The following is a 20,596-nucleotide window of genomic DNA, read 5'->3' on the forward strand; positions in this document are numbered from 1 at the left end:
AGGTGGGAGGATGTATCGTTGTCCACCTGCTCTGAGCGCGGCCGTGCGCCGCGCTTTACTTTTGTTTTCATGCACCATTTCTTTGCTTAAAATTGGTTGCGCTGCTGGTCAATAATGGTAGCCGCAGCGCTGAGCCAATGTAGGGAGGACAGAGGCCATATTTTCCATGGTTTCATTGACACATATATCCTTTCCGTTGCTTTCAGTCTAAAAAAGATATTTTAAAATTTACTACATGGCTATATATGTTGCAGTGAGCGCATGCAATTTATGCACGCGCGGTGTACCTTACAATCGTGGATGACTGCGAAAAATTGTTTTGGTGTTTATGTAAGCACGTAAAAGCAAACCAGTATCACGCAATGGCCTTCACGTTCCATGCTAATATATATGACACCAATAAAATTCAGTTAACGTACACAGTTGCATAATCGTTAATTCCATGATGTGCCGACTCTTCTGCGGACTAAACACGATGACTGCTTCGTCAGTAGCAGTGACTAGATCATAGTTCATGATCCATGGCGCTGAAATGAGCGGTGGCTCTAGCGAAAGCAAGAGCAGGTAGAGGTTCCCGTCGTATCTTGCGGGTCTCTCTGTACTTTCACAATTTCCGAAGGTCACAAGCACAAAACCAAACACCACCGAAGCGGTCGCAGCACCAACATCACTTACACATGACGGAAAACGACGCCAAAGTGCCTGTGGCCGGCGCCGCAAACCAGGCGACAGCGCCCGATGTAACGCGATTGACGGAGTTCGCGAAACACGGAATGGATGAACGGCGGTTACAATGGCCGCGCGATTCAGAAATTAAAAAGGGATAGAGAAAGACAGATCTTTTCACCTTTCAGAAACTCCTTGCGGTTAGATGTGCTCTTTATTACAATCGCTATAGTGTCAATTCCACCTTCAGTTACGTCGATATATGTGGATATATATAGCGGACCAACTACGGCTTCAGCGGAGGTTTCTTCAATTAGCCGGGATGGAAGTTGCTCGCACTTTCTTCTCCCTGGCATCGCTTCACCTCTGCACCACTGCGCTAGGAGTGGTATGACGACTCCCAGGGATCTATGAATGTAAAATAGAGAATGACTAATTCCGAATTAACCCAGCAACGCTCTCTCGTCATACCCTGAAGCGAAGCTTAAGTGTGCCCGCCAATTTTTGTCACTTAAACTATACAAATACTTGTCAACTAACCCAGTCAGTCACTCTTGCAAGCTGTATTCGTAGTTCTTCGCAACCTTTTATGGTTTTTGACGCTTCACATCTCGCTAGATATATGCTGCCGTTTGCCGCACGCGCACTGTGGTATATTGCATCTGTGTAAAAAAACAGCGGGATGGTGCGTCCCTCCTGTGTCTTACTGCGCTGTTTTTACCGTTTAAATTCAGAAATGAACTGCTAGCTAGCCTACTCATTCACTCTTTTTCCCTCCTGCTCTCCGTTCAACCATGGCAAGGAACTTCCAGCGCACGCCGTTTCGAGCAGCCCTAAAACGTCGTAGATGTACTCATTAGTGGTTTAAGACCTTTCAGATGAAACCATGCTGTTGCGTCCAACTAACGCCTCGTGAACGCACAATGAAAACATCCATAGCGGACATAGCCCACTTCCACAAAAGGACCATGATATTAAGTGCACACACTTCCAGCACTCACTGCAGATATTACCTCCACCACACCCTCAGCTTACCACCCTGCCCCTACGCGAACGTTTGACATCTCGTTTTCGCTTGCCCGACACAGCCATTCATTTCACGCATTATTCCGACAGCGGTACAGCAGGTGTTGACCGCTAATAAAGTCGTTCTTTTTTTCATCTTTCTCACCACTCATGAAGCTCGGTGATGACTTGGTTGCACTGGGATGGTATTTTTTATTCTTTAGGGTTGCCATTGCTGGGGTACATGTAGAGCAAATGTCTTTCATTGTACAGTCGTCCACACACTTTTCTAGAGCGCTCGAACGCCGCACCGGCGAGTACACTTGTGTCATTTACGAGGGGCCTAGGGCTTGAAACCCGACCTTATCGTGCATGCGCATTCCCATGGATCGTGTGTAACACCTCATGCCCTTAAATCTGCATCGGGCCTGGTGGGCAGCGGCGATTGTCATAAGTGCACAACAGAGCGCACACTTTGCTTAAGTGAGTGGACGACTGTACGCAATAAGCCAGCTGATGGTGATGATAATCAAACCAAAAGATCAACTGATCGTCCCGCGGCCATCGCCTGTAGCAAGTTCAGTGCCTTGCATTTCTCTTTTCTTGCTCACGTTCTTGTCTGCGCTGCAAACATAACACGCCGACGACGCCGTAAACCCTGAGAAACGGCTGGGGGCATCCAGCTATCGCTGCAACTTTCTCGCTCTCACCCCCGGCACGAAGAAATGACCGTGGTCGCTGTACTGCTTTCCTGCCTTTGACAGCGGCTTTGCTTGAGAGGGCCGCCATTGCCCAAACCCAGAGACTCCAGACAGAGGGGAGAAAGAGGCAGTCGCCACCCCCCCCCCCCCCTCCAATCTTTAACTGCTTGCATTCATATCAGGTTTCTGACAAACGCTTCTTTTAGGACGTTAATGTAAAGCACTGGGGCTGGGCTAGTTATTCCTTTTTTTTCCAGAAACGTCTGATGGGTCACTTGGGCTAAAAGATGTCATGTCAGCTTGACAAGGCCCAGAGCCCAATACACAACAAGGCAGGGCATACCATATGCGCAGACTTTTTTCATGCAGTCGATTACTCATCGTGTATAGATTTTTATAAACTTGCCATTCAATTTACTTTTTATTCCGTAACAAACGCACTTTTCAACCGTGAATTATAACAATATAAGCAAAAAGTAAACAAAACTAAATAAATATTTAAATAAAACAAGGTATAAATAAACACACAACTGAAACTTGAAGTCCTGCTTTCCCCTCAAAAAAAAAAAAAAAGCTTCTGGACTTCCTGCCCAAGCCCGCGCGTGGATGCAGGCTAACAAAGCAATGCTTCATTGTCCTTGGTCAGGAGTTCGCATGATCGCGAAGTGGTGACGTCACCGAGATTCCTGTTTCCATAGGCTCACTGTGCTGCGACGACTGACGACGATGGAATGTGTTTTATGCTGTTACGTTGTGCAGAGCGCACACAAGCACCGACGAAGTTGCGAGCGCGGGTTTGTCAATTCTGCGGGAACACCTGGAGCACGGCCCGATGATTTTAATTGTTACTGTCTCATGCAGCTTCTACGATATGCAGCCCATGAACTTCGTCATTATCACGATTATGCTTCAGGACGAAGGCATCCGCCGTTGATTTCCAATTGCACCAGCTGCGACCACGCTATGCGCGCACATCAGCCCACATGATTTTGTTCCCTCACTGCTTCCCTTGGAATCCGCTCCGTTACCGAAATGAATCGTAGGCCGCTTTTACACGAATGCGTCCTGACTTGACTTTTCAAAAGAAAGAGCAGATTTTGAGGAAGAAAGGCATGACTCGTCTTCTACTCTCTCCCTCGACGTTTTTGCGCTTTCCCTCAAAAAAGTGGACTGGAGTCGACATCTGCCCCGCCGCTGTGGCTCAGTGGTTAGGGCGCTCGACTACTGATCCGGAGTTCCCGGGTTCGAACCCGACCGCGGCGGCTGCGTTTTTATGGAGGAAAAACGCTAAGGCGCCCGTGTGCTGTGCGATGTCAGTGCACGTTAAAGATCCCCAGGTGGTCGAAATTATTCCGGAGCCCTCCACTACGGACCTATTCGTTCCTATCTTCTTTCACTCCCTCCTTTATCCCTTCCTTTACGGCGCGGTTCAGGTGTCCAACGATATATGAGACAGATACTGCGCCATTTCCATTCCACCAAAAACCAAATATTATTATTAGTCGACATCTGTCGTATCCATGTAACCGTGAGTATAGGTTGTCTGTTCTCCTCATGACAGGCCATGCCCATGTCAACAACTAGCTCCTCTTGATTTCAGCTCATTAACCTCCTGTTTCTACACTTACCCATTCTGCTCTCTTTCCTCATCTGGCTGCGTTGACCCCAGTTTAATTTCAAGCCTTTTCGTCAGCTTCAGAGCCCCCTGTGCGAGTGCTGGCAGGGTAATTCTTTTAGTTGTTCTGCTCTCTAGCTCTAAACCCGCTGTCAGCTAAGTCCGCTTACGAACCCCTATCAGCGTGCTACCGTCCCACGGTATCGCTCACCTCTTCCCTCCGTCTCGGTCCAGCTCGTCCCTGTGCTCCTCCAGCCACCGGTCGAGGCTGAAGGGCGCGTGCAGGGTCACCCGGCTGTCCGGCTCGCAGACGGGCTTCCTCAGGAAGGAGTTCGGGCCGGGCTTGCCGGTGCGCCGCTCCTCAGAACCCATGAACTCGTGAAGCAGGTCGGCCAGTCCCTGGGTCAGGTCGTCGCAGTGCAGCCAACGTTCGTACAGCACTTCTTGGCATTTGTCGTCCAGGTAGAACCTACAGATGTCGCGCGCCACGTCCAAATCATAAGGCCTTTGTATCTGGGACCCGGAATGTGGTTAAACGATCTGTTTTCTTCCGCAATTCTTTGCTTCGGGCGCCATTTTGTTGTCCAGCGCGTATCTTCAGCGGTGCAGGACGGAGGAGGTGGCGATATAAGCCCATTAGACATGCGCGCGGCCTTTCGCCGTGCTGCATGTGCAATAAAATGGCGGCCACTGTCATTCATTCATTCATACTGTGAGCCTTTCGCAGGCTATTACAGGAGTGGAAAATCTAATAAATACACGTTCAAAACAAGGTGCATTTCACAACTACGACATCGACACAAAACGCTAGAGTGCACAGGACAAAGAAAAATGAAACAGCAAATTAGAAAACGCACGTGCTGAGGCAGAACTATTATATTGGTGTATTACGGTCCAGGTATGATTTCAGGCGTTCCAGAAAGGCATCGAGGGAATTATTATTTACAATGGAATCAGGCAGCATGTTCCATTCTTTAATAACACGAGGAAAAAAGCTGTACTTAAAACAATCATTATGAGAACGCGACACAGGAATATACATGCTATGGTGATGTCTTGATGTCTCATTAGGGTGTATTGCAAAATAGGGTTACGTGTTGATAATAAAGTGGCCATGAATTAAAAGGTAAAGAAACTTCAAGCTTTCTACCTTTTTGCAGTGTTCTAGACTTTTAAGGTTTGCTATTTTACAGAATCTGGTCGGTGAAAACGGTTCGGTGATATTGTAGATGAAACGGGAAGCAGGTTTCTCAACTTTTTCAAATTTTATTTCGTTAGACGCGGTGTACGGATCCCAAACAATTTTCCCGTATTCAATTACAGGTTTTATGAGTCGATGTCGGTGAATAATACTTGCTAGACGGCTTCCGTACTAAATAAATCGCGCCTGCTGCCGACTTTAAAACGCTCTTGCTGCTTTAGATTTCTCAGTGACTTTTCCAGGACAATGCGTTTCGAATAGGCAATTTTCGTCGGGCTGTTTTCAGGACCCGGGGCCCTTCAGTTTTGCAGAGCTGGCATTTGTATGGTGATAGGCAATCCGTTCACCACTTCTAGAATTCTGCCTGCAGAATGCCGACCCTTCCTAATTTTTTCTTGTACTCGGCCCAACCCCGCTCCCCTTCTTCATTTAACTTACTAGTTAAACAACCTGCTGTCCGAACCACCTGCTATCCTCTGCCACGCTTCTGTAACGCACCTCCACGTTTACTGAACCCCCGCCTCCTCTCCAACAAAACACCAAATAGACGTCTGCGTTTATCATGCTCAAACTCATAGAACAATACAATTTCATGCTCTGTGATGTTGTGAATGTTAATTAGGGTGTCTCGAAGCCCAGCGTCAACGGCGGCGCTGTCGTCTAGGCACACTAATACCAGAGAGCTAATACCATGAAGCGTTCTGCAACGAGGACAGTGAGGTCAGGTGTTCGAATGCGAATTAAACGAAGCTAGCGTCTCCAAGCGCGCTTTGGCTGCTGCTCGGTCTGTATGTCTCGTTTACTCGAAAGGCCCAACAAGTAACTGAGCAGCAGGCTGATCAGTTACCAGAGTTGTGGTTAAATGGTGCAGGACAAACACACACGCAGGCAGAACAGCCCTTCAGCGCCAGTCCTGTCCGCATATTTGTTGGTCCCTGTCGTTTCATGCCTCGCCCCATAATCATGATCAGTTACCGTGCATCATGATCGTCAGTGCGTTCATTACCGGGAAGAGGAAAGGTTGGAGCAGTCTGGCCTGGTGCATCGTTGTTTCTTCATAACATGCACAAACATCGTAGTGTTAACAAGCACATATGCATTAAGTCAATTGCGGTAGAGAACGCAAATCCGGCGTGTCCAGCTAACAATGGCTACATCATGAATTTCCTTTTGTGTACGAAAAAGTTAATCCAAATTGAAGCGTTCTTCGTGTGTTTGAATAGAAAAGGCGTGCATAATGAATGCTGTGCCCTTGACATGACATGACCCTGGTTACAAATGTGCGCCACCACTTACGTGGGACAAAAGAAGCACAGCGTGACGTCGGTCATACCTCATGCAGTCCAGCTCCTGGGGTGTCCGCTCACGCTCGATGACGAGTCCCACAGTGTCGGCCTTCCGCTGGGGCGAGTGCGGTATCCTGCCAGGCAGCAGGAAGACCTCCCCTTCGCGGATCACCACGTCCTTGGCGCGGCCGTGCTCCACCACCTTCAGCAGCATGTCCCCGCGGAGCATGTAGAAGAGCTCCTCGCCTTCTTCCAGGTGGTAGTCGGGACGCACGTTGGGTCCGCCCACGTAGAACACCTGCGCCGCAAGACAAAGGCCTTGTTGCACGCGGTGTCGCGCATCCGTCAAATCGACACGACAGTGGATGCAGTTCACTGACTACAGTCGGGCCGGCTCTTCGTTCTCTATTTATGGCGTTTGCGTGTCCGCGCCAGGCGCCAAGGTGTTTCTAACATCTTCGATATGCGGTTATGTCGGCTCAGTCGGGGTAGAACAGATGGTAGCGACAAACGCACTTCAACTGCCTTTTGAAATTCTCCTGCTTACGGAAACTGACTTTTCTATGACAGTGCCGTGTTGTTATTAGCCAGGTTTGTTTTCTTCCCCAGAGCGTCGACGTTTTTTATTATGCTTGTTTTATAAGGCGATTAGAAACGTCACGCATGTGTTTGGACACAAAACTGGAGGCGTTTTTTTTCGGCTTTTGTTTTTCCTTGACGTGAAAAGAAACGCGGCAGACAGTATTTCTTGATAGTTTCCACTAGGGTCTCTGGATGACCGTCGAGATATGCAGTGCACGGAGTGGGCCTTCAAGACAATAATTTCCGCGCGCGGTGTGTCCCCCCAAGAGTTCCCACTGACCTTGAGCTGGCCGTCGCTGTGCATCATCTTGTTGCAGATGGGCGGCAGGAAGTAGGTCTTGTTGGCCTCAACCCATTGGTCTACGTTGTACTTGATGGCCCCCATGGGGTCTGCAACGGGCGACGCTCTGTGTTTCTTCACTCGAAGTAGGCTCTTGGCGTCGACGATGCACCCCCGCGCTTTCTGTGCTGGCGGCGACCGGCGATGCTTCTGCTGCGGCTTCGCCGATGTGGCCGTACCTCGTCTGGGCGACGGACCCGGTGTCCTCAACGGCGTCGGCTCGTGCTGCCGCTGGGGCACGAACGGCCCGTTTATGGTGGCCGTCGCTATCATTATGGCCTCAGGCTGGCAGCGCAAAGATACGCGTCGGGCCGGTGCGGTGACAATTAAGTTGTTTCTGCCGGGCCTCCGAGGAGCCTCGGTTGGGCTGTGGCGCACCTCGTGAGAGTTTGTTGTTCGGTTTTGGGCGGGCTGCGCTATCACGGATGTCTGCGAGATTGTGGGGATGGACTTGCCTCCTTGCTAGAAGCTCAGGGAGATACGTTTTCGTCAACAGGAACACTGGCAAGGAGGCGCAGTAACCATTTTATCGCATGCGCCAGCTGTCTCGAGGCTTCCAGAGAGACGCGATGTGGTCTCGCGCTTTTCTGTATTCTTCTGCGGCTCCAAAGACCCCCAGATGCTGGATCGAAAATACCCTGATCTTCCGTCGCGGCCGTTGTCTTCCGGATATATTTCAACAGACAAGGCTTTGTGTTACGGCGATGTCTCGACGGCACCGACGTATGTCGAACTTGCCAAGCTCCAGGGCTGACGATGCTTTGTAGGAAAATGTGCTGCGTACAAAAAGAATGGCAAGGCAACAAGGTTAAAAGAATAAACCACAGAGTCGTTTGCTGTCGGCGCTGTACCATTGTGCTGCTGTGTATTTCAGACCTGACAAAGTTTTGATAGAAAGCTTCACTGCATTGCTTGCTGGTAAAACTTAATCGAAAAGTCCGACGCTTGCTACCTTGTGCTGGCAGACATGTGCACACACGCAAGCCGCAGCTGCATTGCTTCGCACGAGAATCAAAGCCTGCACTTGTCGCATTTCTTCTGGCAAACTGAAACGAGGATTGCCAGAACGCCACTCCACGAGCTGTTGTGGGTTTCAGACATTTGCGGTCAGCATACTTCTGTACTGGTTTGTGGGGCATCACCGGGACGGTTAACGGTAGCGTGTGTGAGAGTTGCTCACAGTGAGCGTTCGGGCCAGCGAAGCTGGAGATTCCGCTACCCTTTACCACGCGCTGGTGCTCTCATTCATGCCAGGAAGGCGTTCAGCAGAGAGCGCAAGTATATATTAAACAGAAAGCTGCATTAAAAATGATGCACATACATCTTAGACTTTTGCAAAACCCGTTGCCCTGTCCCAGCATTCAGAAACGGGCTAGTGGACCCGCGTACGCAAGACACAAGACTACATGAGTGTCGGTACAGCTCATGGTGCTCGCTGCCAGCACGGCCATGGTCTAGCGGGGCGATACCATACCGGAGTGGTTCAATTCAGTTTACAGCGCTGATTGTTAGGTGCATGCAGGATCGCCAATTTTCGCGTCGTTGTCGTCATCCGCGTCCACGAACACGTGACCATCATCACAGGTCTCGAACATCAGGAGATTGTAAGGAGCAGAGCTAGCACAAGCGCGGTACAGGAGAGGCGGAGCACCATTACTATACACGTCACATGTGCCGCCGGGGAATCAGCGCCCAGCGGAGAGCAGAGAGTACCAAATCCGGCGGTCATTCAAGCTCTCTTAGTAAAGCAGTGTGACAGTATAGTTGGATCTGCCACGTGCGTAGAGGAGAAGGAACGGCGCTGTGCAGTAGGGCATGCCCGCGACTTGGTCCGAAAGCGAGAAGCCTGAGATTGGAAACGCGCAGTCCAACTACAAGAAGGAGCGCCACAAGACGATCGCGGTTCACAAACGCACGGGACGGCTGGGCTCAGCGTGCCTTCCCGCAGAAACGTGCAACCCGCCAGAACAGCGCAGTTCGCAACCGCGATGGGGTGGAGACCAGCCACCGCAGTTCGCGCCAGCGAAAGCGCACGAAAACGTGTACGCGACGCGGCGAAGAAAGTTAATGATAAACAAATAGGTGCGCGGTAGCGAATGCATTGGGTAGGCGGTTTTGTAGGCACTTGGGGTTGCACATTTAGCTATAGCGCTGACTTTCGCAGCATGTTTCGCAGCGCTTTTCATGGTGTGTCTGTAAACCAAGGTGAAATTTGATCGATCAATCAATCAATTTTAAAATTCACATTGGTGGATTCTTTTTATTGGTCACGAAGCTTCCACGGAAGTTTGATGTAGGGACAGAAGCTGCCCTATAGACACAGTGATGTGGATGAAGTTGTAGGAGTCGTTGCTCTAAGAAGGGGCAACACCTCCTCTCTGGGCTGTTGCAAATCGTTTCTGCTGCCCCTTCCACCGCATTGGAGCCATGTGCCCACAACAGTCCGGCGAGAAATTTGGCGACGTCCAGGTAACGCATATTGGAACCCACCAACAGTGTCACCACCACAAAATGGCCGGTGTTGTGACCTAGGTGAGTGAACGTGTGTTTTCACGATTCATGGCTTGCGCGAATCTTTTTTTTTTCCTTGTTGAAGTTCGTCTAATTCACACTCTGCAGCCATCCTGCTGACTTGAGTTTCACCGATGTGCACGACGCATAACTGCGTACGTTGCTTTCTAAAGATATTCACGCTAGTCGCAAAAGCATTTCTCCCACACGTTCCCCGGATCTTGCGAGAGGAAGGGATGCAGAAATAAAGAAGGAACACTACGTCAGCATCGCCGCAGCACATTTGCTGCTCGCCTGTCTTTTCTGCATGTCCTTGCCGTCGCTTGCAGCCGAAGCAAAGCGTAGCGCTTGCGAATTAAGGGTCGAGGTTCGACAATGTCATCGTTCACTGCTTTCGAATGATAACGCGTCATCATCTCATGTTTATGGCAGACTTGGAGGTGCCTCGCGTATTTAACTTTATCAGTTCGTGGCAGCTGTGCTCTTTGAAAGAGGGTGAAGTTGTTGTTGCTATCATAAGCGCATCGTCATGAATGCGACAGGAGCGCATCGCATTTCCTAGATCATCACGGGTAATGCGATGCGCCAGAGTCTACATGTAGCGCATTCTCTGGTGCGATGGCCCCGGCGACACATGAATGCCACAGATCAAATTTCCAGTGTGCATGCGCGTCGCGCTATACTGCGGCAAACGGGGTCAAATGAGGCCAAGCAGCATGGCTCGTCGATTGAGGTGTCGTAGTCCCGATTCTGTAGAACTCGTTTTTAAATGCAACGTGGCGTTTGTTGGCCCTACCCACGGTGTAAGAATATTTTATAGGTGTTGACACTGACCGCCTGCCGCGGCGGAGAGCGCGCACAGATCATGTTCGCCCTCTAGTTCAATGGCAAGGCACTTTTAAAAGCACTCAAGAAGCCGGTGCTGTTGGCGAATTCTGTGCCCAGTATTTTTCCCGGGTGTCCCAAATATCTGACAAGACAGGCAAGTTCAAGAAAGCCCGCTAGGAAACGAGTCTGCAGCCACGTGTGCCAAGCAGGCAAGAAAGCGGTCCGCACCCGCCTCTGCCGCACTGCCGTCGGAGACGGCCTGTGAAAAAAAAAAGGAGACTCCGATCCATCATGGAGCCCTCAAAAGAAACTGCGCACAGGTGGGTGGAGTACATCATGCGTGTCAGTTGATCAAGGAACGTGCCCTTCTTCCACCGTGAAACTTGGAGGCGCCTCCTCACTTAAGTGCAAGCTCCGTCTTTGTCGGCATTCATGGTGCTAAGGTTTATTCTCTTGTGTGTACTTGTCCGAGTACTTAACATTACAGTTGCACAGCGGTCCCTGTACATGCCATGGCCGCGGAGCAATTAACTTCGGTCGGCGATCTCGTGGCCAGTTTCCACCCGCTGTACATTTTGGCCCCACAAAACATGGTGGTATGTATGAAAGGCAGAAGACGTGCCGGTAACATTTATAACAAATATGCAGCTGCATAATTTGCCGGACCCTAGAACGCTGGATGGAGGATTTCGTGGCGCAAAATTATTGAGGTCACCAAGGTGTTTTACCATGCTAACTGCAGTTATTCTCAACTGACATCTGCCAATCCCAGTTTAGAGTCGCGTGAGTACTTTACCTCTGCGCGTGCACGCCAGTGTTTCCTTGAGGGAGACAGCAGCTTAGCACCGTCGCTGTCGGCGTAAAAGATGAGCTCGGCAGGAGGAATGCCGGCGAAATTTCCGCTAACCATTTTCGCGTCGCGTAGCTAAAAGTGCTCGGCACTAGCCATCAAAACGTCGCAAATGTACACTTGGTTTCATTTCGGTCCCTGTGCTCGTTCGTGTAGCGCTGGAGGCTTCCCGCAACGCAGCGCAAGAGCGAGGGTTCTATTCCTGGCTGCGGAGGCAATACGTCGGATGCAGGCGAAACGCGGAAACGCCCTTGAGGTTTCTGATGCACATTAAAGAACCCCAGTTGGCCGGAGTTAATATGTCCTCTACACGGCGGTCATCATCTCACAGCGTCGCCGCATTACACTGCTCAAGCAATGTCTGAATGTACGCGTAGGCTCTTTGGCCCCAAGCTAGGAGCAAGCGCGTTGCGGCCGACCTTTCATATTTAAGAGTCGGTATTATGCTCTCCGCAATCGTGCGAATGAATGCAAAAAACTTTGCAGTGAACGCATTTCGATAACGAGCTCGGAAGGATCGCAGGGAAGGATCGTCCCCGCTGCTGTTCCACCCATTCATGCAGTCCCAGCAAGTAAAAAACGAAGTCAGCCACAATTATTCGGTGTCGGCAGCAGTTTCAATCCTTCTGTGCCTTGCCGCACCTAACAAAACGCACGTACACGCCGCGGCACCGAATCATCCCGCAAGACCTGCATTACGGCCGCCGCAGCTCGGCGACTAGACATGGATGTATGGATAGATGGATACGGCTGAACCCTTTAAATCGGGCGGTGGCTCAAGCCACCTAGCTATGATTTATGAAATTTTACTCTTGTCTTGATTTTAGACAATAATCAGGTAACCTTCGCTTGGTTTGTTCTACCCGCTTAAAATCTATTTTCCCTTCACTGTCCTTCAACACAAATACCTTGGATAAATCAGCTCCGCTGCTTTCCACTGTAGGGTGAAGCCCTTTACAGAAAAGTATCAAGTGTTCAGCCGTTTCCTCCTCCTCTCCGCACGCAACGCACAACGTGTCTATCTCGTGGTACCTGACTCTATATGCCTTAGTTCGCAAAACTCCCGTCCTGGCCTCAAACAACAAAGAGCTTCCCCTACAATTAACATGGATATTTTCTTTGGCAATTTCCTGCTTAAAAGTCCTGTATGTTCCCAGTGCTGATTTCGTCAGCGTCCCTGTTTTCCACAGAGCTCTCTGTTTCTTTAACCTTTTTCTTAACCGATAATTGCGGATTTTCCCCCCTACTGCTGTCCAGACACGGCCCTAGGGTGCCTCGATGCGCGCGCCCCCGCTTAGGGTGAAGTCACCCTTTGATCCACTCGACGCCGCCTAAACCGGTTTTCGCGCGCTCCCTCCGCCATTGCGTTCCCCGCGTTGACCTCGCCGCTCTAATGTCGTGCGGGCGTCACTGCTGCGCGCCTGCGTTCGCGCGCCTTTCATCGCCGTGCATTGCCTGAATGTTGTGTTCCTCAGTGCTCCAACCGAGGAATGGTTGGAGGATGTTCCACTTTCCAAGAGACCCAAAAAGGAGGCTTCTGTGGCTAGTCCGGATCAAGCGTGACAAGTGGCAACCGACGAACTCCTCATGTGTCTATATAGTGAAAGTGCCGCATGCTGGTTCAGTGCTGTTTTTGTTGCGATTTACCGCTTTCGCGTTTAGCCAGCTAAGTGTAGTGCAACATTCTTATTGGTCAGATGTCATTTCCGCACTATTCGTTTGGCTCGGCGTAAAAAAAAGGCACGCTTCAGCGCCGAACCGGCCATTGCCTGTCGCTTGCCTGTTTGCATCCGAAATTGCACGCCACAATGTTTTCGCTCATGACTGCGTACTAAACGTGCTTTCGCCGCTTCTGTTCATTAGAAATTAGTTGCCTTTACGAGGCGCTTGTCAGCGAACCGCGGCCGGCACGAATCAAGGCACAGAGGAAGAGAACAAGCGAGGGCACATACGCTGTTGCAATTACTGTGCACCTGGGTCGTCTAAGAGCCAATAATGATTCATTTACTTACGGCTTTTTAATTTTTGACACGTATGCTGCGTTGGGTAGCGTGCGCTGACTGTTAGCCCGATGCTTCGTCCAACGACGCCGCATTAGGTCAGTCAATGAGATTAACAGAATATGTTACGTGCAGATTGAGGCGCTCATTACAGTAATTCGACTTATATATTTGGACTACTTTAATTTCTAGCGTGCTTTGTTCATTGTTTTCATTTTCGAGCAAGAAATGTGGGGCTAATTCCAATAAAAAATTCATCTGCGGGCACACTTCGAAGACAAGAGCTCCGAACAAAACCGCGCGGACGGATGGAAGAAGCTCACGCCCAATGCTGTCCCAAAGGTGTTCCCATTCAGAGGTCAGATACCTGTTAACCTTGGTGTTTGTTGCCATGTTGCTTATCGCCTCGTCGTCTACATTTGAAAATGTTGAGTGAGGAAGCGGTTGGTGTGCATGTATATTAAATTTTCTGGCGCGTCTTCTATGGACCCTATTCAAAACTTTGGAGGTCAGCTTCTTGGCACAACAAAATTCCTTCACCCTGGCCGCCAGACAAGCTTTGGGGTAAAAAAAAAAGGTGCAATGCTGCAGACATATATAGCCTGAACAATGCCGCGTTTCTTTCCTTTACTCGACACATCGGAATAAATGGATTAGCACCAGCTTTGCCTATCCACTCCTTTTGTTGAAGGGGTGAAAAACAGCTGCACGTGACTTTAGGATGGGCCGCCATGGGGAAGGGTCCTTTGCAATGCAGAAAAGCTTACTTTCGGTGTTTTGCAAAAGGACAACTATTTTAAATACGTAATGTTCTATTTTCGCTTATTTATCTGCTTCCAGAACTTGCTAAAGAGCGAAGGCCACCAAGGGACCGAAGTGTGCATGTGCCTGCATTACTCAGTGATAACGCTGCCGCTCAAGGTTCTTCACCAGAAGTGAGAAACGTCCTTCCCTTAAGCACGCAAGAATATCTTCCAGCAGATTCATCGTCTGACGAAGTGATAAATGAGATATTGGTGGGTACAGCAAGCAGCAATTCTAGTGAGCAACTTGCTTCGGCCACCACGGATGTACGGCCGCAAGAAACTGCAGTGGTTCGTGCGACCTAACCCTTTGATTCTGAGGTAGCAGAGCGGAGGAAGAAGATAGTAGATCTCACAGCAGCCAATAATAAGCTGAAAGAACACCACAAGGAATCTAAGAACAGTGTAAAAAACTACAGAAGCAGAATCGCAAGCTGCAGAAAGAGGCAGCTAATTTCTCACGAAATACGAAGTTTTTAAATTAAGACCAAATTCGTGCCATTTCTCGGAACAACAATCGCGGCAATTTATGGTCAGCGCAAACAGTAAAGTAAGGCCTAAAAATTAAATTTGCTTGTGGAACCACTGGGTATGAAACGCTAAGAAAGATTGGCTACCCCCTCCCATCAAGCAGAACGTTAGCAAGAAGAATTCAAAGCCTGAAGTTTCTGTCAGGTATCCTGCATGAAGTGATCGACGTAATGAGGTCGAAAGCAGAGGGAATGGAGGACGCGGAAAAAGACTGCGTTCTCTTTCTAGATGAAATGGAGATAGCACCCGGATTTGAACTCTACCGTGGAGAAGACGTGCTTTTGGGAGGAACGACCTTGCCATCGAAGCCTGAAGATGCAGCCAACCATGCTTTGGTGTTTATGCTATGTGGGACAAACCAAAGATGGAAGCAAGTGATAGCCTATGAATTTACTGGTAGGCACGTGGACGGCTCTGTACTGAAGACATATGTCCTGGAAATAGTCCAGATATGCAACCGGATTCCTCTAAGAGTACGGGTAGTCACCTGTGACGTGGGTGCAGCAAACCGCGCTATGTGGAGAGAATTTGGCTTTTCGAGTCACCGCTATTCGACAACTTCGTGCTCTATACCCCACCAAACCTTAGACGGGAAGGAACTTTTTTTCAGATCTGACCCAGCACATGTCCTTAAGAACCTGAAAGGACAGTTTCTAAGCTCTTGAAGTTCTCACGCTCAGTGATGATACACTAAGCAAGAACGGGTTGACTTCCTCGAAGGTGAAACTAGAGCATGTACAGGCCGCCTTGGACTATGACGCTGCCAATGAACTTAAGGTAGCACCAAATTTATCACAAATCCACGTTAGTGGTGGACACTTCACCAAGATGAAAGTCGGAGTCGCTGTCCAGCTCTTCCGCGAAGCCCCGCCAGCTATTCGGTTCCTAATAAAAGGAGTGATTGAACCAGAGACCGAAACAACAGCATGGTTTATGGACCTCGTTTCTAGGTGGTACGCCCTTATGTCATCGCGTCATTCCACCATGGAGCTAAGCCGCAGAAACATGACTAAATATCGTGCCGCCTTGGACACGCTGCGTATGGCAATAAACACGATCAGATAACTGAAAATGGGCACTGGATCTCAGTGGAAGCCATCGCATGCAGGGGTCCTAATTGCAACAAGGGCTGTCCTTCTCCTTCAAGAAGTGCTTCTTGGCAGTGAAAAGTATAAATTCCTTCTGACGAGCAGGCTGTTGCAAGACTGCCTAGAAAACCTTTTTTTTTCTGTGGTGCGGCTCATGAAGCCAGTGCCCACTGCGTACGACTTGAAGTGTGCACTTCGACTCATCAGCGTCAGCCACTTTCTTCATACTCCCAGGTCGACAAGTTACGAACTTGATGACCATGAATACCTTGTCGATCTGCTTGCACACGCCAAGAAGGAAGGTACAGAAAACGAAGTCGATGAAATCAATTGTTCGGAAATCCTGTTCATTGAAGAGCTCACGTCAAGCGAGTGCCGTATCTTGTTTTAACTTGGCGGTTTTATTTTGAAAGGAATTCTAAAATTCATAACTTGTGCGCAGTGCAAGGCTGCTCTTCTTGGCAACCTTGACGATGAGTATGCTTCCCTCACTGCACTCAAGGAATACGTCAAAAAACCTCATATATCCCAGCAGGGATGTAATGAAAACACTGAAAAACTATGAAGAGCATTTTACAACCGTCAATTCATGGTGTACCGGCACATTTTTCACCAAGAAGTCGCCACTTCGTTCTTTGGTCGCATATTTCGAAAAGATAGACGAGCCCTGTGTGAAGACTTGCATGGCTCACAAAGAGCGAATAAGAAAAATGTTGACTGCTGCGTATGTCAGAGTGAGGCTCCGAATTCATCTTCGCCAAATTCCGAGCCCTTATTCTAGTGGCCACGGAAGCAAAACTTGTGCTGGAGTCAGCCCTGTGTAACCGAGCCAGAATATGAAGTTCCGCGAAAGTTTAGCTTCGAAGCCTTAATTCTGCATCTATGTATATATGCAGGCACAACTGTTTTGTCAATTACAGTCATCTATTTAACACAGATGTCTACTTTGAAAAAGGCCAGTAATGTTCACGTTCCCATTAACAGATATATTGGTAACTTTATTGTGTTTCCATAACCACTGAATAAATGATTTCATGTTTGCTTGGGTAACAGTTTATGTTCATCTAGGTATACCGAGATGAACAGGCAAGTGCCTATATTTTATTACCGTTGCTGATAATCGTTATTTCTTCAAAACGTGCGAAACCAAGACGCTGTGTCATTGACCGCGTCTGCTCAGTTTCTTACCCATCCATTGCACTCATTTGTATTGCGACATTTATAGCTTAAATTTAAAAAAAAGAACACCAAACAAGCTTGGATAGAAATCACCCGTTGCGTTTCAGCAATCTATTAAACTTGTTAGTTTGATATTAACTACGAAAGAAGTTAACAGGATTAAATAATTTCAATTGAGGGAGGTATGCTGTAAAATAAATTTTCAAACTCCCCCCCTCCACGCAGTGGTTTGTGTCATTTTTCGAGCGTTCTGTTCGCCCGGAGATTAAACATGCGTAGGAAGGAAAGCACCAATGGGTCTGCCAATACCCGCGGTGGTATGCAGGACGTGCCTTGACATAACCGTCATCGAGATTTAACTCATCTTAAAAGCGGCTCAAAACTTTTCATTGCATGCTCCTCTGCTTAGTAACGGTTCCCTTCATCCTAACCTATCGCAAAACTCGGCAAATAAACGTTTTCAGGAATTTTTTTCCTCTCCTTCTCTAGGAGGATGGTAGCTTGTAGCTGACGACGCAAATTTATGTTGGGGTTGAGTGCTGTTTAGACGCACCAATGGTGTCAGCGCATAATTCTAGATAGGTTTCGAACTTTCGCGATAGATTCGAGAGAAGCTTCACTGACATGATTTTGCGCATATCTTGCATGCCCGTTTTCCTTGTTACCGTCGACGCCTTGATGTTGGCTGCTTGTCCCGTTTTTAAAAGCAGAATTCTCTCCAACAAAATTTAGTATTCTATTCTCATGTAAAACAGATGCGCACCGCAATACTCCTCATTTTTCTTATTTTAAGCGCCCGCGGCAAGCGAGAAGCGAGCAGCCCTCCCCCACGAGAACGAAACCTGCTTACAGTGCTCTAGAGCACTGTAACCTGCATGCATGAGCAGCGAACAAGATCTGGTCGCGCCGCCTTGCGCAGTGTCAGCACCTAAATATATTCGTACACCGTGGTTCTACCACTGTCCTGCAGCTCGGTTATCAAACCAGGAGCGCAGCATATTCCTTTCCCATAGTTCCTAATGCTATCCGATCGAGTTTGCGTGCACTGCGAAAGTCGACCTACTCGTCTCAAGTCACCACCGTCTGCCGCATCAATGCTACGCGCTTCTCTAACGCATTACCTCCGTTTACATAAATGAAATGCAGCATTTGTTGCACTTATGTAAACAAGGCTATAGACACTATTCACTATCAGATATATCGGGTTGCAGGAGGCTCCTGTGTGGCAATACCCCCCCCCCCCCCCCCCCCAACCCTCAATCCGCCATGCTGTTGCGAGGTTAAAAACTGAAAGCTCCAAATGAGGGGTGCTCGCGGGCACAAAATAGTCAGCCCGAAAGACGCTGAACAAAGGAATGTGGGGAGGGGCACCACGAAGTGCGCAAACAAAATCTCTTCGCCACTCCTTGTGGTAGGGTTAATAGTAATGGTTTTTGGGGAAAGGAAATGGGGCAGTATCTGTCTCACATATCGGCGGACACCTGAACCTCGCCGTAAGAGAAGGGATAAAGGAGTAATAATAATAATAATAATAATAATTGGTTTTGGGGGGAAAGGAAATGGCGCAGTATCTGTCTCATATATCGTTGGACACCTGAACCGCGCCGTAAGGGAAGGGATAAAGGAGGGAGTGAAAGAAGAAAGGAAGAAGAGGTGCCGTAGTGGAGGGCTCCGGAATAATTTCGACCACCTGGGGATCTTTAACGTGCACTGACATCGCACAGCACACGGGCGCCTTAGCGTTTTTCCTCCATAAAAACGCAGCCGCCGCGGTCGGGTTCGAACCCGGGAACTCCGGATCAGTAGTCGAGCGCCCTAACCACTGAGCTACCGCGGCGGGTCAATTGGGGTAGGGTTCATTATAGGATTTGTCGAACAGCGGGACTGTCTAGCTTGTGTGGCGACGCGATGCGACCGCCATCTTGTTGCGTGCCATCGTTGCCTGCATAGTCGCGCTGTGCTATTGGCGTCGCATAAATAACATTTATAGACAGCATAAGCGGCAGCTATGTACTTTATCGTGTGCGACACGAAGCACCGAGAGTTCAATCGGTGCTAGTCTAGTACTCATTAAAAAAAAAAAAAAGGTGAGGCAGAATGAACAAGATAATTGCTGTGCTCTACTTGTGTCCTAGCGTTTCATTGAGGTAACGTCGATTTTAGGGTACTTCAAGGGTATTCATATTTTCCTCAACTTGGCAATCAAGCGCGCGGAAAAAGTTGACAGTCCACATGCGCAAGCCTCAGCGTGTGTGCCGGCGCATGTTTAACTCATCGTTGTCTGCCTGTATACTTGCATGAATCACATATCAGTGAGCTTTAGAATATGGGATGCGTTATTTTCGAGCGCTTGCGCACTGGCGTCCCTCTATTACTCAGTCCCCCTAATCGAGTGTCCCGCTATTCTATAACTCCCTACTGACTCGCACGCATGCTTTAAATTGCAGCTATCGATGCGGAACGCTGAGCACAACTGTCGCACCATTGCATACCCACCGATTCGCCATAATAGGCGGTGTGCAATCAAGGCTATCTGCTATGGAAAAACTTTCACAGCCTTTCCTCGAGTTTTGCCTCGAGATGAGACTTACTGATACATAATAATAATAATAATAATAATAATAATAATAATAATAATAATAATAATAATAATAATAATAATAATAATAATAATAATAATAATAATAATAATAATAATAATAATAATAATAATTGGTTTTTGGGGAAAGGAAATGGAGCAGTATTTGTCTCATATATCGGCGGACACCTGAACCGTGCTGTAAGGGAAGGAATAAAGGAGGGAGTGAAAGAAGAAAGGAAGAATTAGATGTGCCGCAGTGGAGGGCTCCGGAATAATTTCGATCACCTGGGGATCTTTAACGTGCACTGACATCGCACAGTACACGGGCGCCTTAGCGTTCTGCCTTCATAAAAACGCAGCCGCCGCGGTCGGGTTCGAACCCGGGAACTCCGGATCAGAAGCCGAGTGCCCTATATAACCAGCTGATCCACGTTTTATGTCCAACAAAAGACAAGCCAGACATGAAACCTTATCTTCCCGGCGTAGCTGCTCCTCGTCATGGTGGATAAACTCTCGCAGCGCCGCTTTTCCACCTAGCCTCTAGGCAATATTGAGAGAAACAGCGTGCGCGGCTAACTTGCGGCTTTTGGCAGCCGCTTTCGCAGTTCGTAGCACGCAGGTCGGGCGTTCTGGACAAGCGTTTTGCCCTCTGTACCATATACCATTAAATAAATCGACAAAATAAGTTGTTTATCTGATGATCGATGTCAGTTTTGAGCAATGGATGGCGAAATACGCTGAAGGGGTTTCTTTTTCTTCCTAATTTTGTCTCCATACTGACGAATAGACACGCTGATCTCGCGAAGGAGTAACTTCAATCGTGGTTCAG

General features: G+C 48.7%; 1 protein-coding gene across 1 annotated transcript in view; it reads right to left on the minus strand.

Moving 5' to 3' along the window:
* Positions 1–20,596, minus strand: part of LOC144120477 (3-hydroxyanthranilate 3,4-dioxygenase-like) — a 56,378-nt gene that overhangs the window by 2,669 nt on the left and 33,113 nt on the right. The window contains exons 2-4 of the mRNA XM_077652902.1: positions 7,337–8,172; positions 6,522–6,772; positions 4,199–4,456 (exon numbers count right to left, since the gene is read on the minus strand). Coding sequence (XP_077509028.1) covers positions 4,199–4,456; positions 6,522–6,772; positions 7,337–7,669 — 842 coding nt within the window. The 5' untranslated portion in view covers positions 7,670–8,172. The remainder of the gene's footprint in view (positions 1–4,198; positions 4,457–6,521; positions 6,773–7,336; positions 8,173–20,596) is intronic.

Source organism: Amblyomma americanum, chromosome 2 (genome assembly GCF_052857255.1).
Source record: "Amblyomma americanum isolate KBUSLIRL-KWMA chromosome 2, ASM5285725v1, whole genome shotgun sequence".
Lineage (NCBI taxonomy): Eukaryota > Metazoa > Arthropoda > Arachnida > Ixodida > Ixodidae > Amblyomma > Amblyomma americanum.